The sequence below is a fragment of the Muntiacus reevesi genome, chromosome 5, assembly GCF_963930625.1.
Source record: "Muntiacus reevesi chromosome 5, mMunRee1.1, whole genome shotgun sequence".
In the NCBI taxonomy this organism is placed as follows: Eukaryota; Metazoa; Chordata; class Mammalia; order Artiodactyla; family Cervidae; genus Muntiacus; species Muntiacus reevesi.
The window spans coordinates 106,915,024-106,942,152 of NC_089253.1; the positions used below are offsets into that span (position 1 = coordinate 106,915,024).

General features: G+C 42.3%; 2 protein-coding genes and 1 pseudogene across 3 annotated transcripts in view; 1 reads left to right on the top strand and 2 right to left on the bottom strand.

Moving 5' to 3' along the window:
• LHX4 (LIM homeobox 4) overlaps positions 1–3,116 on the top strand; it is a 43,092-nt gene extending 39,976 nt beyond the window's left edge. The window contains exons 5-6 of the mRNA XM_065937219.1: positions 382–553; positions 2,722–3,116. Coding sequence (XP_065793291.1) covers positions 382–553; positions 2,722–3,116 — 567 coding nt within the window. The remainder of the gene's footprint in view (positions 1–381; positions 554–2,721) is intronic.
• Positions 3,117–8,176: 5,060 nt separating this feature from the next.
• Positions 8,177–11,903, bottom strand: LOC136169407 (large ribosomal subunit protein eL39-like; annotated as a pseudogene).
• A 4,820-nt stretch (positions 11,904–16,723) lies between these two features.
• Positions 16,724–27,129, bottom strand: part of ACBD6 (acyl-CoA binding domain containing 6) — a 193,966-nt gene continuing 183,560 nt past the window's right edge. The window contains exons 8-9 of one of the 2 annotated variants that reach the window (XM_065936972.1): positions 18,594–18,688; positions 16,724–16,868 (exon numbers count right to left, since the gene is read on the bottom strand). In XM_065936972.1, coding sequence (XP_065793044.1) covers positions 16,851–16,868; positions 18,594–18,688 — 113 coding nt within the window. In that variant the 3' untranslated portion in view covers positions 16,724–16,850. Of the gene's footprint in view, positions 16,869–18,399; positions 18,689–27,129 lie in introns of those variants that run through there. The other variant, XM_065936971.1, reaches the window with a different exon arrangement.

Below are 27,129 nucleotides of genomic sequence, written 5' to 3' on the forward strand. Positions count from 1 at the left end.
GCCCCAGCCACCCGACCCCCGGGGCTCCTTTGCTGACCGGGGATCCCAGGCCGGGCACCACGCGGTGCCGGGCCTGGCATGGGGGTGGCGGGTGTCCTTTGGCTCCCCACATCCGCGCCGTCCACAGGAGGACGGCTCCAGGTAACCATGGCGCCTCATCAGTGTGGTCCCTGATCCCCTCGGGGCGCTGGGCTCAGGGCTACGGCCCCAGGAAATCTGCTGAACCAGAGAGATGTCTGAGGCCCAGGCCAGGGGAGCGATGGGCACAGCCCGTTCCTCGCCCATCTGCTGCGGCTTCAGTCTTTGTCTCCGGCCTCGGGGATCCCGGGGGCTTTGGGCTCGTGGCGGACAGCCCCGAGCGTGTCCGTTTGCTTGTGGCAGGTTTGGTTTCAGAACAGAAGGGCCAAGGAGAAGCGACTGAAGAAGGACGCGGGGCGGCACCGCTGGGGGCAGTTCTACAAGAGCGTCAAGAGGAGCCGGGGAGGCAGCAAGCAGGAGAAGGAGAGCTCTGCGGAGGACTGTGGGGTTAGTGACAGTGAGCTGAGCTTCCGAGGTGAGCAGGGCTGGAGGGGCGAGGCCGAGGCCCCAGGAGAGGCCCCTGGGGAGCAGTGACCCCCGACAGGCAGCCGGGGTCTTTCTGGAGGCCTGGCCAGCTCTCTCCTGAACGCAGGCCCCACCCTGTGGCTTGGGGTAAAGGGCGGGGGGAATGGTCATGGCCCTTCCAGAGGGGACAGGGCAGAGGAAACCAGAGCTCTGCGGCTGACCCATGGAAGCTGGGCTCCCAGGCCTGCGGGCCCAAAGGCCTCCCCTCCTTGCCCGCTGCCCGGGGCTCCCTCATCAGCCCACACAGCTGCAAAGGACCCCTGTGTCTCAGTCTGTGCCCCAAGCCCCTCTCCTGCATTTCTCCCCTCAATGGGGGCAGTGGCCTGCCTCCCGTGACCCCCTAGAGTGAGCCCCCTCCTCTGCGGGTGGTGGGAGGATGTGCGTCACAGCCCTTGGCCCTGGGGAGTCAGTACTGTGAGTGCATGTGAGGCGGAGACTGGCCTCATTCTGAAATCCCTTCCCCCACCGCTCACTTCATCTTGTCCCCAGCACATATGCTTTGTTGCATGTGCTACATTCAAATTTTGTGCGTCAGCAGAATTGCAAATGGCTGCATGTTTTGGATCCTTTGGTTGTTTGCAAATAGCCATTCTCTTGTATCAAGTCCTCAAATGTGGAAGGTCTTCTGTTGTGGCAGGAGAAGGGAAGAGGCCTGAGTTGGGGGAATCAGAAATCTGGTTTCCAGTCGTGGCTCTGTCAAATTGATTTACTTTTCTTGAGCCTCAGTTTACCCATCTCTAAATGGGTATAACCGTATCCTTGCCCATCTCCCAGGGGTCTTGTGGGAATCCGTAAATACAACTGACTGTGGATGTGTTTGGAGAGAGCTCAGCACATTTCTGCGCTTGGGAAGACACAACCATTCTTAGGCAACTTGTGGTTCCCCCAGAGGGCGCTGTCACTTGGGATGACAGGTGTAGGCAAAAAGCCAGTGAGTGGCCATTTTACAGTAGAGCTGAGCCTTCATCTCCTGCCCCCCTTAAAGGGCATGACTCATCTCTCCCTTTTCATTTTCATGGATGGGATGCGGGACGACCTAAGGCAGGTTGTCAGAAGGTATAGGTGTTGGAGTCCACTCTGGCCTTGGTAGGAATGGACACACAGGCCCAGTGGGAATAGAAAGGAAGTCTGTGGGGCAGCAGATGGCAAGATCTGCCTGCGAGGACCATGATTTCCTGAGAGGACCAAAGGTACTCCCAAAGGTCAACCCAAAGGTCTGCCCATGAGGCCCTGGGGCATGTTCCGGGGACTTATGCTCACCTTCGAGGCTTCTTGGCTGGGGACGTGGGGGTGGAAAGCCACTCAGTCTCCCCTCAGCTGCTGAAATCAACATCTGGAGCACACAGGATTGTTAAGTCTTGTTTTCTAGCTCCTTTCCATTGGGTGCAGGTGGGCCCCCAGGTTGATATATCACTGGTCTCTCCACATAACTATATAATCTTATTTTCTTAAGACTAAAATTGTTCACCTCCATTGGAGAGATGAATTCTTCCAGGTGGCAAAGATTCCACAAGATCCCCTTAAAGAAATTCCCCAAGAAACAAGAAGGTCCATTTGCCTTAATCAATCCAATGCTTTGTCCCCAGTGAAGAACCTATTGATAGAGAAACCAAGTCCTTTGACACTGAACCTCTTTCCCAGGTAGAGCAGAAAGCTTTTGTGGACATGTCTTGAGTCCTCAGCTCCCTTGACCCTATAGCCCTGCTTGTTTCCCTACAACTGAATCAAGCACTTTTTTTTAGCTCGAAAGCTTTCAGATTGAATCTTGTTAGCACAGAGTCCTTCCTTTTGTGCTGTGGGTGACATGTGATGCAGCAAACCTCAGGCATTTGTATTCCATTGCCGTCAGTGTGGCCATCTTCCTACATGAGCCACCTGAGACCAACAAGCTCACGAAACATTTGTCCAGCCTTCTGGGACCTGGGCATGTGGTCTCTGGAGGTGTTTGTTCTGTTTTTCCCCTTGACGTGGGTCAGTGTCTGGATGCCAGGATGACATGTTGGTGTCTGGTTCGTGCTCGGGCTTCTTTCCTGGTCATGTGTATTCCTAGGTTGTGAAGAACAGGGGACCACTGGAGTCCTGGCGGCTGACAATAAATCTCCGTTCTTTTGTCCACAGAGGATCAGATTCTCTCAGAACTTGGCCACACCAATAGGATTTATGGCAACGTGGGGGACGTTTCAGGCGGACAGTTAATGAATGGGAGCTTCTCCATGGACGGGACAGGACAATCCTATCAGGACTTGAGGGATGGGAGCCCCTATGGAATCCCCCAGTCTCCATCCTCCATCTCGTCCCTGCCATCCCACACTCCTTTGCTCAATGGGCTGGATTACACGGTGGACAGTAACTTGGGCATCATTGCGCACGCAGGGCAGGGAGTAAGCCAGACGCTGAGAGCCATGGCTGGGGGACCCACCTCTGACATCTCCACAGGAAGCAGTGTAGGCTACCCCGACTTTCCGACTAGCCCGGCCTCTTGGCTCGATGAAATGGATCATCCTCCTTTTTAAAAACTTCTCCTCCCCACCCTACCTGTCCTGGCTTGAGAGAATATCTTCAAGGATCGAAAGACACTTGCCTTTTAAGGATCGAAAGTGCACCAATGTGAATTTCCATTATTTTCAATGGAAGTCCTCTGCCGATCCCAGGGAGGTTGTGGCGGGACCCCACTGGGGCTGGCTTTCCTGGGAGGCGGTGGGAGATCAGCCGGCTCTTAGAACACAGCACAGGGGCGCAGAGCCCAGAGCGCTAGGGTGCAGGCTGGTCGGCTCCTCCCCTGCCCCCATCCTGCTTACAGGCTTTGGCTGCTCAGTGCTTGGTTGATGGGGTGACTGTGTCAGGCCACCTAAGCCTTCGGGAACTCTGCTCCAACTGGAGAGTCTCATGAGATGTCTCCCGAACCACTGCTCTCACCAGAACCAAGATTCCCGAGGTGGAGGCCTCATGGCCCTTGAGTATCGATAAAAGTGATTTCTGGACCACCCTTACTTAACCCCAATTTTCAAAATTAAAAAAAAAGTCACTTATTAAAGATCAGTGGAAAACTTTGATGACCACAGTTTGATGTTGAAAACATGCTCCCTCCTCTTTTTTGTTTTTGTTTTGCTGTGAAAAAATATGACTTTTTCCCTACCCAGAACTACACGCCAGAGACAATTTTGTCAGTTTTGGTTTTTATGAAATTCCATCCCAATCACTGAATGCCTGATGGCAGGAAGTGGTTTTCATTGCAGGTGACTCTGAGGCTGGAGCCGAGTGGCCCTGGACCATCCCAGCGACTGCCTGACAAGTCCCCCTGGTGCACAAATGTGCCTTTTTAATTTGCTTGTATTATTTATTCCACAAGACAGGCTATGGGTTCCAAAATGATCAAAGCTAAAATATGGAGAGAACAGAATGACAATCAGTGAACACATTTGTAGACGTTTGGATTCCAAACATGCAGTTGGTTTAGCCAAATCAGCAGATGCTAGTCTCCCAGAGTTCTCATCCAGTAGGGCGAAATGATATTGGATCTGTTTGGAGGAAGTTGGTTTAGATGAGACTGTAAGCCCACTGCCCACCTGCAGCCAACCGTCCTCAGCCCTTTAAAAATGAGCGCTTTCTCTGCCGCACTAGCTGACTCAGTAGGAGGGCAGTCTTGGCCTCTTCCGAGTACTGGCCACGCTTCTTGGCCCATCTTGGTTGGGAGAAATCATTTAGGGAGCGGCCCTTAAGTTGTCCACAGGGTTCCAGATGGCCCTTGGGCTGCATCCCTCTGGGTTGTTGGCTGGGCTCATGCCAGGCCCGGTGGGCTCCCGTCCTGTGCTCAGAAAGGCAGACCTCTCTGGCCCCTGACAGTGCAGAGGCTCTCAGCTTGCAGCTTTGCAATAGCAGGTCACCAAGCCTGGGACAAGGCAGGGCCCACCCCTGCTGTATGAGCTGCTGTCTCTGCAACAGACTGCGCTTCCACAGGAAATGCCGGTGTGATGGTGCTGCAAGTCCCGCCTTTTGTCACACATCTGTCCATACAGAAGCTTGCCATGTGCATATGGAACTTAGCCAGGTAGAATCGATTCCAGTCCCCTTGGGAGACGGTGGTTTGCTTCTGCTGGCCTCCCATTCTCTTGAACAAGATCAGCAGAGTGGGAAAGGGTAAGAAGGCATTGCCTTTCTTTCACAGCAAGTGATGGGGCCAGAGCACCTGAGGACCCTTCCTTCCAGGAACGGTTTTGAGGACCACAAAAGTTTAGGTATACAGTAGGCAGACTAAAGGAAGAAATCAGTACTTCCTTTTTGGATGCTGCATCTTTCGTAAACTCCTTTCTAGGACTAAACTAAGGTCAGTGAAGCTTCTTTAAAATAGATAGTAAATTCCTGGATCAGCCTTCAGACCATCTTTTTTCTGATCAATTTTGTAGTGTACCCTTATTTTTTGATGTGCTTGATTGTTGTGATTTTTTGCTTGGGGAGTCTGCAAATGTAGACTCTCTGCTCATGATTCCAGGTGTCAGGATGATGGTGTGTTAAGCCTGGCCAATTCTATGTGCTATTGGGAATTCCCCAGTAATGTGAATATTCAGGGTGGGGATGGAGACACAAATGCAAGATAACGAGCCATGTGAAGGAAAGGCAAATGCAACTGTCTTTTTGGAGGACAGATTCTTAGGCACACTGTTCTTAGCAGGCTGCTTACAAAACACAGGAGAAAGACTGCTGGATTAAAACCAGTTAAAAACTGCCCCGCTTAGACCACTGTCTCAGCCTGATTACTTGGAGTATCTCATGGGATCTCGGAGACCCTTTGTATTTTCTCTGAGTGCAGTACTGGGAGAGCAGGCTCTTTAAGATGGAAGGGGGGTTGTTGCATCCCCCTCTGTGTAGCCCTGCTTTTGGTGACTAGATGAAATTGACCAATTTTTGTTTCTGTAGGTGGGTTCATCAGGTTCACTCTATTCATTCAGAGGAGAATGGAAGGCCTCTCTCTTTCATGCACTCCAGTGAGGAGTGCAGGTGACACTTTGTTGGGAGGAGCTCCTTTGGTTTGGTGGGGTTGACTAGCCAGGAGGGCTCTTGAGTAAGCCCTGATCAGAGAGCCAGGGGAGCTGAGTGTAAGTTCCCAGGGCCACCTTGCCAGAAAGCAGCAGTCACTGGTGCCGCCATCTAGAAACACAGTCATGACCGGTCTCATTTTTAGTGGGTCTCTGAGCAAGTAGGGTTAGCATTATGGGGCTAGTGCCACTCATAAGCCCATAGGCCAAGACAGTTCCTTGGCTCTTCTGAGGCTCAGGGATGGAGAACAATGAAACTGTCCTGAGATTATGGTCCAGGCACTCCTTTATTGCTCAGTAGCCTGTTATGGAGGTATGCTACATGGGAGCTTTTCTCCCCCTTGCAAAATGACACAGATGAATTTTAAAAATGAGATGACACCTTCTAGAGGCACTTACACCACTTGGACCTGTCTTTGGTTCTAAGAGAGCAATTAACTAACAACTGTTATAGAACTGCTGATAGACCTGATAGTAGGAAGCTTCTGAATCCAGGAGCAAATTAGTACAATGAAAAAAAAAAAACCACCCAAATTTCTGGTGGTAACTGATAAAAGCAAAAATGGAATCTGCAAGGCAATGGAAGAATCTGCATTTGCTGAAAAGTAGTAAGACCAGGGAGGAAATCCCAAATGCAAGGGCTAAACTGGCCACTGGGTAAACCACACTGTGGGGAAGTCTGGACCCCAGTCCTTCAGGAACTGCCAGTGGCCCCTGAAGCCAACTCCTTCCTGTCCTTGCGCTTTTTCTTTCTTGCCTCATCTGACAGTTATAAAATGAAAACCAACTACCAGATTGATAGCATTATTCATGTAAACTAATACCATGAAACACCAGGGAAAGAGGACAAAATTAAGACAGAAGAAAAGCATTTGGCAGTGTCGTTCAGTAAGGTGTTTTTGTTTTTTTTTTGGGCCAGTGTAAAATATGAAATCTGATAAAGATCCCTGGGGGCCGTTAGATCTTTGCAGTGAAGTTCACTTTGCAAGAAGTATAAGAAATCTGACAGACAAAAGATGTTAGTGTCTCTGAAGCTCGAGCTGGTTATTCTGATACAACTGCCTCCTGGCCGGAGGGGTGGAAGGCTTCAGCTTAGCAACAGCTGTGCACTGTGTGACAGGCCACGTCCACCACCCGCACCCCTGCTCGCCCCCTCCCTCTGACCACTTGGTTATAACCATGGAAATAATGACCGTACCTCCTCAGCCAGCAGGGTCTGGAAGGACCGAGGAGGCTCATTTTTAAACATTGCACTTTAAAAATTGGAAACCGTGAGATGAAGAAAAATTCAATTAAGCGGAAATGAGTTTTGTTTTATTGCCTGCTGCTGAAGGGCGCTGGGCATGCTGAAAGCTAAATAAAAAGCACATCACTGCCTCTCTCTTTCTTGGATTGGTCGATGGGCCCTTTTTGCAGTCATTGCTCCAACTGCTCTAACACGGTGACTGGAGCCAAAAAGAGAGAGTGCAGCAAAGTCACCCCATCCCCACTGCTTGGTAGGACCACACGGAAAGCACAGTTTCAGCTGCGAGCTCTGGTGAGGAGTCAGCTGCAGGTCTGGGAGGTGCGCCAAGCATCCCTTTGCTTCGGGAGGCAGAGCACAGGTGGACAGAGCCGGACCCCCCACGCTCACCCGCTGCCCACCTAGAGACAAGAACCATTTGTAAGTTCCCCCCTTGAGGACTGCGTTTAGCCAAACACGCAGGTTCAGTGCCGCAGCATCTCAGAAGCTGCTCTGGACTTGCATTCAGACCTCAAAGCCCCAGATCCCCTAAGCTCTGGATTGTCGCCCTCACCCTTCGCAGTGTAAATTTTGTACAGTTAAAAAGAAATGGAGTCTCATTTCCTGGGAAAAAAAGAAAAAGAAGAAAAAAAAAGGACCCACCCATCCTTATTTATGGCCATGTGACTTTGGAACACAGAAGCTGGTGCGTTTGTTTGTATGTGCCTCCTGTGTGTTGGCATGATGAGATGTGTATGGTAAAACTATGTCAAATAAATATGGAAATTCTTTAGAAGCCCGCGTGTCTTGCTTTTCATTTGGCTTTCTGGAATGTTTTTCTCTTTACATAATAGAATACAAAGCTGTGCTGACATAGATCCCTTTCATCGCCAGAAGGGAACCCAAGGTATAACTCTGAATGCAGAGATACTTACAACTGCGAATACCTGTACCATGCAATAAAGGGTTGGGTAGAGGAAGTTCTCTGATTTTTCTAGTAATTTTTCTTTTTTCAGTTTTCTGGGTCCCAGTCCTCTGTTTCAAGGCTTAAGGAATGGGCAGAGAAAACTAGCTGATTACATACATTTTAGTTACCATTTGTCCTGTTGCATTTTTTTTAAAAAAATCATCTCACATATATTTATTACCGAGCCACACAGGGCACTAGTGAGGAAACAGGAAACTTTAGGGGTCAAGCTCCGTCTCTTGCATGAGCTCTTCAGACAGCAGTCATGTCCTTACTACTGTGATTTGGTTGGTTGAGGATGCAGGTGACCTTGACATAGCATTAATGTGTGCCACTTCATATGTGAGGCCCTTATAGACCCAGCTTGGTTCTTCTCCAGTGTCTTCTTTTGGAGTTATACCCAATTTTATTGCCAGTTTTCATTCGAACCTGTTGGGGAAATGGGATGATTCTGCTATTGTTTCTTGGCCAGGAATTGCATGATCCTGAAAAGTCTTGTGAGAAGACAAGAGGAGCAAATTCAGTCGCACATGGTGATGGTAGAGAAAAGAGCTGTCCTGTTGTGTTTTTAAAGCCCTTCACATGTATACGTTTTCTCCGGAAGGATGTACAAATGTCTGTATTTGGGTGAGAGGTGAACACAGGGATAGAAACACCTCATCAGGGCTCCTGGACAAACTTTTCCAGGAAAATCTCCAGTTTTTTTTTTTTTTTTTAAATCTGCTGGAGACTTTATTAGTGTGCAGGACCTGAAGTGTTGCTAGAGTGGAAAGAGCAACAGACATTCCTTAATAAAAAAGTTTGAAGTCATGACATTTCTTTACAGCTGGGGTTCCATCTAGGAAAAACTAGTGCTTTTTGCATTAGTGATTAGATTTGTTTGTTTGAAGAGAAGATCCAAACAGAGGTGGACTGAAATATATGGTAACCATTGGCCACTTGTGGTTATTTCAGTTTAAATCGATTAAATAAAATTTAAAGTTTAGTTCCTCACACCAGCCATGTTTTAAGTGCTCAATAGCTATTTTAAGTGTCTAGTGGTTACTGTATTTGTACACACAGATATGACAGAGGTGCACTGAAATATATGGTAACCATTGGCCACTTGTGGTTATTTCAGTTTAAATCGATTAAATAAAATTAAAAGTTTAGTTCCTCACACCAGCCATGTTTTAAGTGCTCAATAGCTATTTTAAGTGTCTAGTGGTTACTGTATTTGTACACACAGATATGATATGTTTCTATCATTGCAGAAAGTTTTGTTAGACAGTACAGGTGGAGTCTGGCTAAGAAGAATGGGCAGAGGTAGCTTATTCATCAGCTGTTTAGCTACTAGTTATCCTGGAGTACTTTGTATTCTCAGCCTCCGTAGACAGTGGTAGCACCAACTTTTTTTTTTTAACTTTTTTTTCCTTTGGTTTGGTCCCTATAGACCAGCTCCTGAGCAGCATGATTCTCTTTCTGACAGTGGCCTTTCAAAAGGAGAGTTGTCTAAAGAAGAATAAAGAAAAGAATTATAAAGAAAAGAAATCACCGGCTAGAAAGAATGAAATAAGACACGAACTCAGGAGGTCAAAGACTTGGCAGTCAGTGTTTTCCACCTCTTTCCAAGCTATCCAGCTAAAATCAGAAAAGGATAAAAAGCCATCAAAGGCAAGTCAGTATGTTGGAAATTTTAACCAGTTGCCAAACTAGAAGTAAAATCATAAGAAAGGTAGGTGATCCTCAACGTCACTGAATGTCTCTTCTTAGATTTGATATTTGAGACCTAGTTTAAAAATTGGCCTGTACAGCCTAAGTGGAAAATTGTCGCCTCCCTGTGCCAAGCCTCCTAGAAGGCTGTTTCAGTTTCACCATTTGCAACCCCTGATGAATCTCCTCCTTTGCAGACTGTGCAGTGAGCGGGGAGCCATGCAACTGGCCTCGTGCTTGTATGGGTCTTGCCTGCCTCAGGGAAATAAGCACTGTCAGCTCAGCCTCTGCTGCTGGGGAGGCTGAGTTAGGAGGGAGGGTATAAAATGGGGCCAAATCACTCGGAAGAGGGAACTTTTTATTACTATAATTCTAAAAGAAATAATAAAAGCAAACTATTAAGGTCTTCTAAATCATCAGCTGCTGCCCTAGGCACCCTGTCAGAGAAAGCGGGCGTGGCTTCTCCACGGAACATTTTTCCCTTTGTCATTCTTTCATTCGTTTTCTTTTCTCACTTTTGTCTAATATGACATCAGGATTTTCCTTTAGAATTCTTTCCTTTGGCCATCTCTCCCATTAAAACACAAAAAAACTGAACTTAGGTATATTACTAAGTAGTAGGTTATTTTGTAACTAAACTAACACAGATGTCCCTGACAGAAGGCATGTCTTCCCTTCCCATGGAAGGGACTCCTAGGAGGAAAAGGTTTCCATGGGACTTATTCATCCTTCAGGTTGTTTAGCAGATCACTGAAATGGGCAGAACTTCCAAGGCTGATACAGGTTAGGCTTTCTCTAGAGTTGGGGGAGAGTTTACCATCTATCTGTCTATCATCACCTATCTATCCATTTAACTGAAGTATGGTTGATTTAAATGTTGTGCCAGTCTCTGCTGTATAGCAAAGTGACTCGGTTAATATGAGTGTGTGTGTTGAGAGTTTTTTCTTTTTGTTTTTATTTTGTTTGTTTTTTAAGATTTATGTTTCTCTCACTTGCGTGCCAACCCTGGACCACGATCTCCTGTTGGTTCAGAGGGGCTTGGGGGTTTTGGAAAGGCTGGGAATTGCTTCCTGAAAGATAAAATATAAACCCCCCAAAATGGTCTTGGCACACATTTGGAGTTGGAAATAAGCAGTTTTTTTTTTTTTTTTTTTTTAAAGGCCATAAAAATGGTAAATAGGTTTTAACAGATGGCTTCAGCACAGCAGTGGAAAGCCCAGGCAAGGACTTTGGGGTTAAATCTCATATTTTAGTCACCTGGGACAAACATTTATAAAGTTGACAGCTCTCTCCTCATCTCTAAATAGAGATGGTGAAGGTTGCCTGCTCCCTGGCCAGCTGATGGGGGCCGCCTGTGACCTAGGGAATTGAATGTCACTCTTTTTGACACCTGTCACACAGCTCCCCCAGTCTACAGGGATATGATAACCAAGAACCTATATCGTGGATGGGCCAGGACTTTTATACTCAGTATGTGTGCTGGCTTTATTATTTTTTTCAGAATCATTTTAACATTTAATGCTTCTCAATTAAAGTGATTTCCTGGAGTGGATGCCAAGCTTCGTTTAGAATGCGCATTAACCACTTTCTGTATCGGTAGTTAAAGGCACTGAGGGATTTAAACAGCAATCCACAAGTCTGTTCAGTCAAGGTTTGGCGGAATAAAGCAGATTATAAACAATAATATATGTCTTTCTCTTCTTTTTCTGGAAGGTTTCCAAACTCACAAACAGAGCTAAAGTGCTGTAAACATATCCAGGAGTAAGCTTTGGGCTCTGCAAATGTACTCCATGAAAGCCATGGCCGCCGACGCTGCCACTGTTTATCCTGTGTGTGTCCGTACTTTAAAAGAGCTTTTTATTACACAAAGTGTCCATCAACTGAACTCACCTTCTAAATATTAAAATGGAAACCAGGATTGCTACACAAGTGAGAGGAAAAATAAATCCTGGCTGCAGTGTGGATGATGCATTTGCTGCTGCTGCCTAGGGCGGCCGTGGAAAGGCACCTCTCTATTCCTTAATGCCCTCACAGTCTCTGAGGTTCAGCCACTGCATCTAGTAAACTTAGGTTCAAATGGTCTTCTTCTGCTTCCCTGGTGGCTCAGTTGGTAAAGAGTCTGACTGCAATGCGGGAGACCTGGGTTCAATCCCTGGCTCAGGAAGATCCCCTGCAGAAGGAAATGGCAACCCACTGCAGTATTTTTGCCTGGAGAATTCCAGGGACAGAGGAGCCTGGTGGGCTATGGTCCATGGAGTCACAAAAGAGTCGGACAGGACTGAGTGACTTAACACTTTCAGTCTTTTCCAAGAGAAACCCACACCAAGTGCTTAGAGTCCCGCCTTGAGGCAGATGCATGAACTTCGTTGTTCCAGGCAGGACTCATGTTCATTCCTTCTAAGGTATGTAGGAAGAATATGAGAAGGAATAAGATATGAGAAGGAATCTGTTCTGAGTGTGAACTAGCTTGTACCTTGTGACCATCTTAATCTAGTTTTTAGGGCTAGGAAGCTTTCTATTGCTAGAGGAAGGCATACTGCCCTCAGAAATGACTCCAATTCATGAATTTCCAAGAGAAGAGAAAGTAAAAATGTACAATAATGACATTTATTTTATAACTGTGCAAAGGAGAAGTGATATAACAAAACATGTAAAAATTTGAATGATTTACATATAAAAGTAAAAATAGTAATAAATAAAAAGCCATGAACTCCCAATAACTATGATGATCCATACAAGGATTAAGCCATTAAGTTCTGCTTTTCAGGTAGGAGCATGACAAGAATATTTCAAGGGTAAGTGAATAAAGATGAGATTAAATAGCCTTTCCTGTTCAATCCTTTAGTGTAATGCCAATTAATGCATATTTGAAAAATTGATCATACTTGGTGGATAATAAACGTTAGATGATAAGTATAACAAGGAAGCTTTTTTTCCCCTTCATTCTAATAATCACTGCACTTTGACCTAAATCCCTCTGATGAAGGAACTGTGAATAGTTTCTGAAATAATTAAAGATGCTCAAGGTAAAGCTTCAGTAATGATCATAATAATTTTTCAAATCACATGATTACAAAAGACTGCACTGAAGTCTTTTTATGCTACAAGGAGAAAGTCCAACATGTGTATATAAAATCCACAAAGAAGATATTAAATCCTCAGCCTCTGACTATGGTTACTTTTGGTTTTGCTTTAGCTTATCCTGATAAGGTAGTACACGGAAACTTGGGACTTGGTATCACAGGCTTGGATGACCACCCTGATTCTGGAAAAATAAGATTGTGTATACTGAACTGCTTGATATATAATAAAGCCTACATAAAGATGGGCATTTCCACTTTTATACTTGTATAACCTCGGACAATTTCCCTAACAATTCTGAGTTCAATTTCCTCATTTGTAAAGTAGAGAAAATACCAATTATTTCTACTTTTATAATTCTGAGTCTTATTTAAGATGCTTGTGTATAGAGTCCTATACAAGGTAAAGTGTAATTACTGTTACATCATTAATGTTAAAATGTATTGACTTTAAGATACAGTAGTTTATGTGTTACTAAGAAAAAATGCTGCCAATGCAACTATGACATTGTTTGTAAACGATATCCAATTTTGGATACATTAAAATGTGAAAAAATGTACATCTTAAAATTCATCAATTATAATATTATGACTACTATTAAAACATTTGACCCCAAATGCCTTAGGGATTAGGATTTAAAATTCATTCAGTAATATATTTAAACTTGACATTTTCATTACTGGTGGGTTATACACCTTTTTGTGATAAACATCTACTTATGAAGGTGATATTTTAGGGACCTGAAGTTTGATGAAAGCCTTCATGTTTCAGCTGTTAAATGCTAAATAAACATTTGAAAGTCTTCATGTTCACCTGAAGCATATGTTAGCCTGGGTACTAACCCTTCTACAACCCAGGCTCAGCTCTGCTCCAGTAACACACCTTGTTCATTAATCCTCAAAGATGCCATATTGTACATGGAACAATAACCCATAGCCAAGTAGTTAAATCTTGCAGAAAGCAAAGAAATACCTAATAGAAAGGTTCACTGGATTATGACAACCTTTCATCCAGAAAATGCTGAAACATTTTAAAAAAGATAGAAACAATTCTAGATACAATACTTTGGTTGTTTCCCTTCTACCTAACAAGCATCAGAGATAACAGTATGTGTCCAGTTGGCTGACTTCTTGTCTCTTTATTAGAAACAGTTATAGTAGGTTTAAATGATTTAGTTTTTGATTATTAACTTGTGCATTTCTGTGAGACTTTTCAAGATAGTCCATGCAAAATCTTTGAATGCATGTGCTCAGTCATGTCCAACTCTCTGCAACCACATGGACTGCAGCCTGCCAGGCTCCTCTGTCCATGGAGTTTTCCAGGCAAGGACACTGCAGTGGGTTGCTATTTCCTCCTCCAGGGGATCTTCCCAATCAGGAATTGAACCTGCATCTCCTACATTACAGGCGGATTCTTTACTGCGTAAGCCATCAGGGGAGCTCTAAAATAAGACAGCTTCTAAGATCTCTGTGGGGCTTCCCAGGTGGTGCAGTGGTAAAGAATCCACCTGCCAATGCCAGCATTTTGAGATAACATCATATAAGCACTTTTAAATATCCACAATAATGGGAAAAGGGAATGACAGTGGCCTAGAACAATGCCTGTCATTTAGAAGGCTCTCAAGAAATATTTATGGATTGAATGGAGGAGGAACTTTAAAACTTCACATGAATTTTGAGGACCAATAAAGGGCTGAGATTCAGCAGATTTGGTCTGCTACTGCTCTGTAATCTTGGGCAATTTAAGTAACCTGTTAATATCTCAGATTCATTCTCCTTTAAGTGGCCTTAAGAGCCCTTGTACTCTACAGGGTTACTGTGGAGGGATGACAGATTAGATAATGCCCAAGAAAGCATTCTGAAAAGTCAAAAGATCTAATGCATATAAAAAGCCATCATTAGTCACACAGAATTGGACACATGGGCTCATTTCTACCCTGCAGCAGAATCAGAGGTCAAAAAGTTTAGGGTCCAACTTTTTGGCTCAGACTTCTTCAAAAATTTCTGACTGTGTGATCGGTGATATAACTGTAGTCTAGGTATACTGTTGAAATCGTGAACATATTTTTTAATAATAAAAAAAGACAAAGCAAGACCTCATACATCATCCAGTAGAAGCACTTAAAAACTATGAAAATTGGTTCAAGAAAAGATTTCTCATTCTTGAAGTATGGTAACAAGAAGACAGAAAAGAAGGGGTTCTAAATGGGATTCACAGACCCCACGGAGTTCAGAGATGGGCTTCAGGAGACCTCAAGATTTCATGTACAACACTGTGTTCTAGGGGAAGAATGAGCCAGAACTCCACAAGAGTTAAGAAGACTGGTTTAGTTGACTCGAGCTAGAGTTCTGAAGGTAACAGTGATTCACATGCTTTCTTTTGCCTCTTCTATAATGTTTGTTTACATGATTCTCTCTTCATTCCTTGTTTTTCCCTAGTGTGTATCAAGACTACTGTAATGGCATTCAGGGGCTCTTACGTGAGTTGGTTGAGGGCAAAGTAAATGACAGTGTTGAATAAATATTAAATACTGAGTTATTAACATTGTTCTGATCACAATATCTTCAGAAAAGAAAAAGAACAAAAAGCAACACATTTCTTTTTTCACAGTATTAAGGACATATGAAAATGCGGCTGGGCATGCTTTTATATTTAGACACACATCTACAGAGGTGGCTAGGGGACAAGACAATAGAATAAATGTGGATCTGAGAATGAGGTGAAAGTAGAATGGCAAACTGTAAACAGTCTAGAAAATGATAGTGGTAAAGTAGCAAAAAGCAACTATTCATAACTCTGATGAATGTCTCTAGTTACCCACTACTTTATGAGGCCTCCAAGCCAACTGGCTTCCAGTCTGGGAACACAGTGGAAACTCAATTTTTAGAATACTCATATACACACTGCTATATTTAAAATAGATAACCAACAAGGACCTACTGTATAGCACAGGGAACTCTGTCAATGTTATGTGGCAGACCAAATCGGAGGGGGATTTGGGGGCAGATGGATATATGCATATGTATGGCTGAGTCCCTTTGCTGTTCATCTGAAACTATAACAACATTGTTAATAGCTATATCCAATATAAGATAAAAACTTTAAAAAAATACTCATGTACCCTAAAAATAATAAATCAGAGAGCTCAAACCAAGGATAAGGTAAATGAAATCCAAATCCCAGTAAACACTGAGGGGAAAAAAAAAGATTGATCAATTACTCTGAAGTTTTTGTTGAACCATGATTAGAATTGAACTTTCAGGGAATTCCCTGGTGGTCGAGTGGTTAGGACTCCTTGCTTTCACTGCTGAGGACATGGGTTCCATTCCTGGTAGGGGAAAGAAGATCCCACAAGCTGCTTGGCATGGCCAAGAAAGAAAGAGGAAATGAACCTTCAGAAAATGGTTTTCTAGAATATTTTCAAATGCTAATTGGCTTGAACATCACTAATCTGTCCAGGAAAAAAAAAATCTGCAAAACAAAACCAAACTTACACTAAAATAAAGTATGTCTTTGTTTTATCCTGCTGAACTATATGAAAAAATGGTTCACCACATATCTGAGGGAGTTAACCAGCTTTCTGGGCCAGTAAATTTGCGTCCTTTGATGGTAAGCACTGCAGCTTTGGCAATGGAACTCATCATCTGGCGGACGTGTGTGTGTGTGTTAATCGCTCAGTTGTGTTCGACTCTTTACAACCCTGTGGACTGTATCCCACAAGGTTCCTCCGTCCATGGGATTTTCCAGGCAAGAATACTGGAATGGGTTGCCAGTTCTTTCTCCAGGGGATCTTTCCAACCCAGGGATCAAACTCGGGTCTCTCACACTGCGGGCAGACTCTTTACCATCTGAACCACCAGGGAAACCCTGAGCCACGCGTGAAAGCTGGTGTGTGATGCACTAAATAATTGTTCAGTAATTTAAGGGAAATGAAAACAAATCAAGATCCAGTTTTCTCTGACATTTATAGGTGAAACCTTCCCCTTAATAAGGCACAGGGAGATGATCCATAGATTGTTATATATGACAGCAAGGTTTTTGAAAATTTAGATACTGGTGACAAAAGAATAAAGATTTTGGAAACTGATTTTATTTTATTTTCCCAGTTATTTTTATTAGTTGGAGGCTAATTACAATATTGTAGTGGTTTTTGCCATACATTGACATGAATCAGCCATGGGTTTCCATCTGGAAACTGATTTTAGAATGTACTTGAAAATGTTAAGTTGATGACTGTTTTTAGTGATAGCTTTCAGTGCAAATTTGAAACCTGTAAAATCAAAGTAATAAAAGCCAAATTACATTCTTTATTTAAAAACAACTATATAGTTTTAGATGTGGCAAAATAGCTTATTAAACACTTGTCTAAGAAATATCAAGGTTGAATTACAAAAAAGAGATGAAAAAAGGAGTTTCTTGATAGCCTCTTGCTCAGCTAACTACTCTGTAAATCGGAAATGAATGAACACTTTTTGATTTGCTAATGTCCTAAAAATGCACAAAGTACTATCAGTTAAAAGCTGTATGCAACGTCTTGGTTGCTTTTACTGTAAATAATGAATAATGTTTCTTAAAACACATTCAATTAATGTGGAACATGAGGTTAGCTGAACAGGAGGTTGCCATGTAGCTGGGATTGTGGGAAAAGAAGAGATAACAAAGAGAATGCTCTGCTAGAATTACAGTAACATTTCAGGATGTACTAACGTGCATATCTCTTCCACAGATAATTAAGAAGTCATTTTAAAAATGAATAATCTTGGTGAATGGTTTTGGTTTACATCTCAGAAAATTAGAGATCAGAAAAATTACAAAATAGGCAGCCTTATTTAATATGCCTCATTTCTATTCTGGAGGGGTTGGTTGAGCTAGCGCAACTCTTGTCCATTGCTGAGGGCACCACTAAGCAAGTTTATTCCTTGTTATCTTAGGAGTGATATGTTAGAAAAATGATCTTTTCAATGGTCATCTCTGCGTCTCAACTTGTTTCTTCATTTCTCTTCCTCTGAACACTATCTATACTTTCCTTATATAATAAGAAATGTTAAGGAGCTCCCCAGATGGAGTTCTTGAGGCTTAAAGGGGATCCAGTTTCAACAGTGGCACACTTGTCTGTCCTTTAAATAAAATTTGTGGTGTAGTTGTTTATGTTTTTAATAAAAAATAGAAGCTTTCCAGACATAACTTCAATCACACCTAAGTATTGGAGCATTATGGCTATTTCATGTTAGACCCCAACAGGCCTAATAGTTGAGGCCTGAGCTAGTTACAGAGATTGCTGTCATATGCAACAGGAACATTACAGCCAGTGAAAAGGGCTTGAGGGATGTTCTTCCCTGTTTTGTGAAGGTGAATTTAAGGAATCTTGACCTAACCTGTGAATTGTTCAGAATCTGTGTTTCCATCCTAAAATGCCCATGATTCTTAGGTTTTCAGTGAATCTGGTTGTTTTAGCTTTCCAATTCTGCCTAACAAAATAATAGACACTTTAACTACTTATTCAGACCAACTGTACCAAATGCCAGGAACTGTCAATATTATGATTTCATGAAACTTTCTCTAATTGTCAGTGTAGTACTGCTGGGTCTATTTCCCTTCTGTATGTTTTTTTTTTAAAGAGAAGCCATGTTTAATATTGTGAAATACGACGCATCTCCTCCTCTCCCAGCCTCTAGAACAGTGATAAATTTCAGAGCACGCTCAGCAGAATTGGATTGTATTATGCACAGTACACATGTTCATCACCAAAACGGAACTCGCCAGAATGTATGCAAGTAGAATGAACTGCTGAGACTTCAAAATTCCAGTTCCTAACAACTGATTTTATTAGCCAACATATACCAAAGATGGACGGCAAAAGACATGTCATTTTTGCAGTTTTCTTTCACCACTGGAGCCCTGTGCTGTTGTCAACTGTAGTTTTCCAGTCTTTTGATTAAGCCTTGCCTGTCGTGTGCTGCTGTAACATCAAAGTAACTGCTTTGCACCCTGTTACCTCCTCTGGCAGGCAGCCGTCCTGGTCTCGGAGTGTGGGGTCGGCCCCGGACTGGAGCAGCAGCTCCACAATGTCCAAAAACTCACAGGCAGCAGCTGATGGGGAAATCGACAAATATGGAAACCAGGTTACTGTGAGACAAAGAGAAACCACTACACTTCAGCAGGAAAGGCAAGTGCTGAGCAATAAGAAATCCTGAAAAATGAGCAATGTGACAGACTGGGGGTGATCAGGCCTTGGAATGAAACAGTGCTGTGAAAGTGGATTTGCTAGTGTTAAGAAAACCAAATTTATCTCTGTGTTTGCCCAGAAGACAATAAAGACATTTTTTAAAATTGTGAGGCTTTTAGACTCTATTCTTCAGGATGGGAATGAAAGGAAGGAACAAAAACTAGTTGAAGTATTTCTTTTACTTTGATCAAAATAATGATATGTTTGTAAGCTAAGTCAAAAGGCTAAAAATACTGTAAATGTAGAAGAAAAAACTTTTGTCTTTGAAGAGGGAGTAAGTGGGTAACTAACTGAACTTTAAAATTAGTTAAACAAAAACAAAAACAGTGGCATAGTAATCAGACTATCCCTCTAAAGAAAACAAACCAAAAAAAAAGGCACCAATAAAACAAGGTGTGTGAAAAGGAAAAGGATCCACAGACATCAAAACTTATCATGAAGATGGTACAGTATTGCCCCCAGACCAAAAGGCTAGAAGAGAGCCATCCTCTTGTGCACATGTAGACAAACTCGACTTATGACAATGCTGGCATCGAAGATCAGTGAGTAAACGAAGTTCCATTAAATCAGACGGCCCCGAGACAGCGAGGCTAACGGCAAAAACGGCATTTCACAGAGGATCAAACGTAAGTGGCAATAAACATATGAAAAGATGAGCAACCACACTAGTAATCATGGAAATAAAAAATTTCATACCCACTAGACAGCTGAAAATCAAAACCTGAGACAATACAAGAATGGAGGAGGCCTGGAGCAAGGGGAGCTCCCCTCTGGGCCGTGGGGAGCGTACACTGTGCCTCACTTTGGACACCCAGTTGGCATTACACGTTAAACCTAAACATGTGCCCACCATTGGACCCAGCAATTCTACTCCTAGTTATATACTCTTCAGAAACCTTTGTGTGTGTTCTCCAGGACATACCTATAAGAAAGGACATACAGTAGCCCTATCTGTAAAAGACCCCAAATGTAAACAACTCCAATACACACTGAGAATAACATGTAAAAATAAAATACCGTTTACATATACAATGAAATCCCCATACAACAAGGAAAACTAATGAACTACAGTTTCACATGACATGAGTTCATCTCCAGATCTTAATGTTGAAGGAAAAAAAGCAAGTCAGAAGAACATACACAGTATGCTTCCACTTAAAATTTTAAAAGCAGACAAAGCTAAACACCATTGTTCAGAGACACAAATAGGTAATGAAACTATAAGGGAACACAGTGACGTAAAATTTGAGTGTTAATCTGGGGGCCCTGTAGGGAAGTCCATGTAATTGGATAGGCATACACAGGGTTTCAAAGATACTGGCAGTGTTCACTTTTTTTTTCCACTTTCTTAAACTATGTGGTAGGTACAATTTTTCAGAGCTACACTTCAAAATTTTCCTATCTATTTTATACACAATTCTGTAGTGTGATATATTACACAATGGCAACAATAAAAGGTTTTAAAACAAGGGGAGAGCAAGAAGGGTAAGGGGTTTGATTCAATGAGTATTTTATTGAATACATACTATACCAGTTCTATAAAAGATACAGGTAAGACTCTAGCTCTGAGGAACTTAGAAGGATGAATATAATAAACACTGTGGCAGGCAAAGGTGACAGGTGAGGTGGGTGGAGGAGAGGAGAAGGAAGTTGAAGGATCAGGAAAAACACACAAGTAGGTGGTACGTAAGCTGAGCTTTGAGGACAGAGTAAAATTCCAGGTCAACTGAGAAGGAAAGGCATTGCAGAGTGAGAAAATAACATTAACGGGAGGAGAGGATGGGAAATGCTGAGGAAACTGTCTGCTGGCCCAGAGAAGCAATACAGAGAGTTAAAAGCAGAGAGTCTGTATTTAAGTCAAACTATACAAAGCTTTGAAAGCCACACTGAGAAGTTTGGCCCTTAGGAGGAGAGGAGCAGCATTATCTCAGCTCTGAGTTAGGATGATGATTCTGGAGTGACCTGGAGAACCTAAATATCTGTGGCAGACAGAACCGTTAAGGAGACTGTGGTAGTCCTTTAGGTGCTTGAAATTAGCTAGTGTCGGCAGGAGTATAAATAAAGTACTGAATATGAGAGCCACTGAAATTCAGGCAGGACACAGCAAAATACAAATGTACTCCAAAAAAAAAGTTTATGAAGGGTAAATTTAATAATTAATGAGGTTGATATAATGTTATATATGTAGATACCTAGTTAAACATTTAACTATATTTTGCATTTTTTTTTTTTCTGGAGCGAAAATATTTTGTTTCAGATTTCAAGTATTTTTATAGACTTTTGAAAAGTTCTTAGGCCCAAGACCTGTCATCATAATGTTTACTGAATGAAACAGTCTGATAGATAAAGAAAAATTACTAATAAATTTGATTATATAGAAACCTAAAACTGATAAATTTGAACACATAAAAATTTAAAACAGTTATACCACACACACATGAAAATTTGATATACAAAAATAAACCATAAACTGGGAAACATTCACCTATACAACACAGACAAGAGCTAATGTCCTTAATATTTAAAAAAAAAAAAAAGCAACTTAAGAAAAATCAATCCAAAAGAACAATGGGCAAAAGAATTAGAAGAATCAAGAAGACACCTATGTTTCTAGTCTGGGAGAACACACAGATGTAGCTAACATCTCCAAAACAAGGAATCAAAAGAAGAAAGAGGAGCAGTTTTTGGAGAGAAACAGCAGCAGAAAATTATTGAGGGGGAGAAATAATATTGGTTTGGGACATGATAAATATGTGGTGTTGGGGGATGTCTATACTGATAAGGTCAGACAAGAAGGTAAAATTTGAATATGAAAAAAGAAACCAATAACCCACCCACCCCATACACACTGCTACCTCCACTTTTTGGAATTTGGAAAAGACCCTGATACTGGAAAAGACTGAGGGCGGGAGGAGAAGTGGGCAACAGAGGATGACAAGGTTGGGTGGCATCACTGATTCAATGAACACGAGTTTGCGGAAACTGGGAGATAGTGAAGGACAGGGAAACCTGGCATACTGCAGTCCATGGGGTTGCAAAGAGTCAGACACGACTTACTGACTGAACAACCACCTCCACTTTCATCGTACTGTGTGACTTTCTGAAGATGCATGGTTTTGGATCAGGATTTTTAGCAATTTTTCTGAATACCCTGTTACATATTTGTATTACATGACTTGCTTGGCCAAAGCGTTACCTACCTAAGGTGGCTTCCGTTACCATGCTAGAGAAATACTTCTGAAAGAGACAGTGTTCTTACCAATAGACACATTTATGTGTCTGGGAAATAAAAAGCTTTAAAGGCAAAGATTGTTAATGCCAGTTATTACGTTTTCACCTGTATTTTTTTTTTTACTACAATTTACATTCATCCACTTTGGTTTTTGTTTTGTGAATCACTGAACATATTTTATTATTATTCTACATTATCTTTACTGGGTTTTCTTCTTCCTGTAAACAGACTTTACTCTTCACTAGCTCTTTAAACGTACCGTTAGCAAACCTACTTACAATGATTGTCCTTTACCACACCTGGCCTTATCTCTCCACCATGCTTTCAACAGACTACTGCAGTGAACTTGTATCAGAATTACCTGGAGACACTACCCCACAGTTTCTGACTGGTAGGTTTGGAGCAGGACTGAGAATTTACATTTCCTAACAGGTTCCCAGGTAATGCTGATACTGTAGATCTGGGACCTCACTTTCAGACTTAGGGCTCTACCAGCGTGCCTCCTCCCTCATGCTATTTGCCAATTTTCACAGCTAGAGCCACTTAACTCACACGTGTAGGAATACAGGCCTCTCATTGGTTCCGTATGACGTAACTTTACGTCGGATTTGATGCGGGTAGCAGACATAACTCTGTCTGCCTTTGCTGAGTTTTCCAGCTCTCACACCTCATCTCTTTTTGGATTCCTTGCTGGACATGCTATTTCCTCTGGGACTAGGACACTGATTTTGCTTGCTCAGTTCCTTCTGGAAGCTGAAGATGAGCAGGTAAGTTCACTTCCTACTTCTGAGAATCTACCTGGTTGCCTTCTGGACATTTGCTTTACAGTGTTGGTTTGCCTGCACTGGTTTCTTTCCGTTGCTTGTTGTTAAGACTTTGAAGTTTGCCTTTTTCTGTGCCTGAGTCTAGTGTCTTGAGTCTGGCGTTCCCCGGACGGACTTCAAATATCCAGGCTACCCTCTCTGCTTTTCAAACAAGGGTTATTTATTAGGTTGAACAACGTTGTTGCTGTTTCTATGACTGCTGCCCATTCTCTCTCTATTTTCATTTCTATAGAGGAGCCTGGAGGGCTACAGTCTGGGGTTGCAAAGAGCCACACACGACTGAGCAACTAACACAACACACATGTGTTTCCAGACCCCTCAACTCCAGGCTCCATCTTACTCATGTTCTGAGTCTCAGGACTGGCTTGGTCTTTTCTCTCTGTAAATGATTACTTTTCTGGTAAGATCATGCACCTTGGCTGGCAGGTTCTAATGCCAGCTACATGTATGGCTTAGATCCAAGTTAGTCAACTCTATTTTTTCCTTTTTAAACTGGTGTCAAGGAGGTCTGTGAGTTTGCCATGCAAAGTGTAGTCTGAGGATCAGTGGGCTTTTAGCATACTAGGGGAGCTTGTTAGAATCGGATGAATTGCTCCCACATGAGACTAATTGTGACTCAACCTTACCAATCACTACTTTTTCCAACTTCCTTATCTCACCACTGATGTAATTTTACAAACCTATGTTGGGTGAGTTTCCTGATGACAGTGTGAACTATAACCTATAATCCATGATTCTCTAGGAATCCAGAATTTGTGTACATCTCACATTTGTTGTTTCTTAGTGTATCTTTTGACCAAGCCCTTTTCAACTATGTCAAGATACCAAAGGAATGTTTGTTCATGTTATTGGCCATGATCTGATGAGGGTCCAGGCTGGATGAGTACCACTCAAATTCAACAATAAAGTTTAAGTGCTTAATGTAATTCTGGCCCACAGTAGATAACCATCCAAATATCTCTCACTGAAACAGAGCAGGACCCTGTGACACTTGCAGCCCCTCCCCGCCTTGTCCTCTGCCTGCCTTTTACCTGTGGAAAACTTTAGTCAAAGAATACGTTTAATCAGAGAAATGTGAACATGTGGAAACAAAAGGAAACAATCAAAGGACATCAAATAATAATAATGTACTCATGAAAGATAGTCAAGGACCTTCAGTTCCTTTTCAAGGGCTACAGATAATATTCTGAGCCATATCCTTTGAGTTACCTTATAGATACTGAAACCCACCCCCCAGGTGGAAGAAGTTAATTACATGATGACCAGATTGTAGCCATGACAGGTGTGCCTGTGTGCGTGCTCAGATCCTTCAGTTCTGGCCAAATTTGCGACCCTGTGGGCTGTAGCCTGCCAGGTTCCTCTGTCCAAGGGATTCTCCAGGCAAGAGTACTGGCCCTCTCTTTATAAAAGCTCTTGCCCCCTAATTGCACTGTGGCGAGGGGTGGAGGGGAGTCGGCCTTTGGACAGATGTCTGCCCTCCACCCCCTCCAGGTTGCTGGCATCCAGACGCAGGTAAACTTTCCTTCCTGCCAATCTGGTCGCTTTATAGGCTTTTGAGTGAGCAGCGGGACCCCTACTTCCAGTAACGGTTTTTTGTCACCCAACGTGGGGCTGACTGTTGCAGCTCTTGTGCTTTGATGACACCTGGCTCTCCTGGGTTTCCCAGGGCCATGACGACAACGTATGAGCCCGCTGCTCGTGACTAGCTGGCTTCGAGAAGGGGGTTTGGGGGATGTTCCCTAGCAGCTATCAAAACCATTTGTTTTGAGGATCCTCCCTGTTTCTCCCCTGTTGGCACTAGCTGCCAGCCTACACTCTTCCTTAGTGGAATGGAAACATGCATGGGGGATGAGGTGATGAGCTCCAAGATGGGATAAGCCCATTGCTGTGTACCGGGCAACCTTCCCACTTGTGAGTATGAAGTGCTATTTGGGCATTCTTGCCATTTGGTTCTGACATGTGCGTGACATTGAGAACTGTGTGTGGGCACCAAGAGCTACTTGGGCATTTTGCCAACTGGTTCTGACATCTGTCTACTGTTGAGGACTGCTTGTTGGCATTGAGCGTCATTTGGGCATTTTGCCAATTGGTTCTGATGTCCAACTACCATTGAGGACCATTTGTGGCAGGGAAGTGTTTTTTTGGGATTCTGTACTGGTCACTCTCAGAGATGGTTTGTGACACATCTGTTTTTTTGCTGTGTGAATATGTATTCCATCTGTGTGACTGGTATCTTTGTCTTTTGTAAAATGAGAAATTCAGGTTCAATTCATTAAGAAAAATTCAAGCTTTGAAACTGACTAAAGGTTTTTTTTTTTTTTTAAACCTATGGCAATTATGTTCTTTAGATTCTGGAAAAAACTGGTTAAGATGAAACTCTTTTCAAATCCTAAAACCAGTTCTTTTTGTATATGCAGTTAGAGAAAGTTAGATTTATAGAATTTTTTTTCCCCTCCAGCACTCTGATCCTGAGAAAACAAAAATATGCCTAGGAGAAAACTTGAAGTTAACTCATCATGCCCTTGAAATACAAACACAACCCACTTTGCCTGGGACTTCAGCCCTGGGTTAATCAGAAAACTTCAAGCCAAAGTGGGGAGGGGGAGAAGGAGGAAAAAGAAAAAGCAGGTTTTTTAAATCGACTGTATAAATTTGACTGTTCTGTTATTCATAAACTGATAAGTTTAATTGCAAAGGCTAATTCGTGAAATATAAAAAGATGAAACAATGAGATCTCTGGATGTTTGTCTCAAGATGTGTTTTTGGATAATATTGCTGAGATTAACTTGTAAAGGAGCTCTATTTAATTGGTTTAAAACAGGTAAGTGTTTACAAATCAACAAACCTAAATTTATCTACTTTTGCCTTCTCGCAAGACCAAAAGGGAAACTAAAAGTGCTTGGAAATTGTGGTATGAAAAATGTATGTCTTTAGAGGTTATGGAATATGTTCTCAAGTTTGCCAATCAGAAAATGCTGGTATAATATTTCAATCACTTGTTTCTTGGTTTTATTAAGGTTTTCAAGGGTTAAAAATTGTGATACCTAAAAATGATTAGGGAAGCATTTCAATGTGTAAAGCAAGTAGGATATATGTTGTTGGTGAAGAGAAGGAATAAAGACTGGATATATTGTTGTTAAGGAACAATGATGATTTTGTCCTACAGTTGGTTGTTGGGGACAAAGGAAAAATCTGTTTGGACAGAAAATAATAAAAGATTTGTGAAAAAGGAACTTTGAGAAATGACTTTTGTATGCTATCAGGATTAAGATTAGACTGAATTTCATTGGGTAAATGAATTTTGTTACTATTAACAGTAAACTAATGCAAGACTAAATTTGTTTTTTTCTGTTAAGAAAACAAAGTTCTCCTGGAATACTGAACTGATTTTGGTAACAGTGACTTCTAATGGAAAGTTATTGTTTTGCTTCTAACCATACCTTTTTTTTTAAATTTATTTTTATTAGTTGGAGGCTAATTACTTTACAATACTGTAGTGGTTTTTGCCATACATTGACATGAATCAGCCATGGATTTACATATGTCCCCCATACCGATCCGCCCTCTTGCCTCCCTCTCCATCCCATCCCTCTGGGTCTTCCCAGTGTTAACCATACTTTTGACCCCAAAGTTCAGGATGGAAAAAAATTGTGCAGTGAAGTTGTCACAGAGTAAAACTACTCATGATGTGTAGCACTGCTGGCTTTAAGCTGACTGCTTAAAGCATATGTACAATGTTTGTGTGACAGTGGGGTATAAAGGATAAAACATATGGCCGATAAAGCGTTTCCTCATTAACATATCTCTGAGCCTCTTCATGATTAGTGTTCCCCCGATGTGGACAATCAGGCAAATACATAAACAAAAAGGAGGCCTATCACTGAGGGACATGGATGGACCAAGAGCAGTAAGCGAGCCATTCTGGGAATGCTGGAAAAACATACTGCTTATCAATGCCTAATATGGAAAGATTTACAGCTAAAAGGGGAAAATGATCTAAGAAGTTTCTACATATTGAAGTATGGGGATATTCTGGCTTATACATGATTTAATTTGAACTTTAGGTTAACCAAAACAGCCTATTTGTGGCCTATTAAATATAAATTGTACATTTGCTTTAACCGTTGGGAAAAAAAATACATCCAGAGAATAATACAAAGATGCATTTTGATTACTATCCTCATTGTAATATGTCTAGTAACTTTCAAATGTTTGTCCAGGTACTATGAAAAAGTAATCAAACACAGAA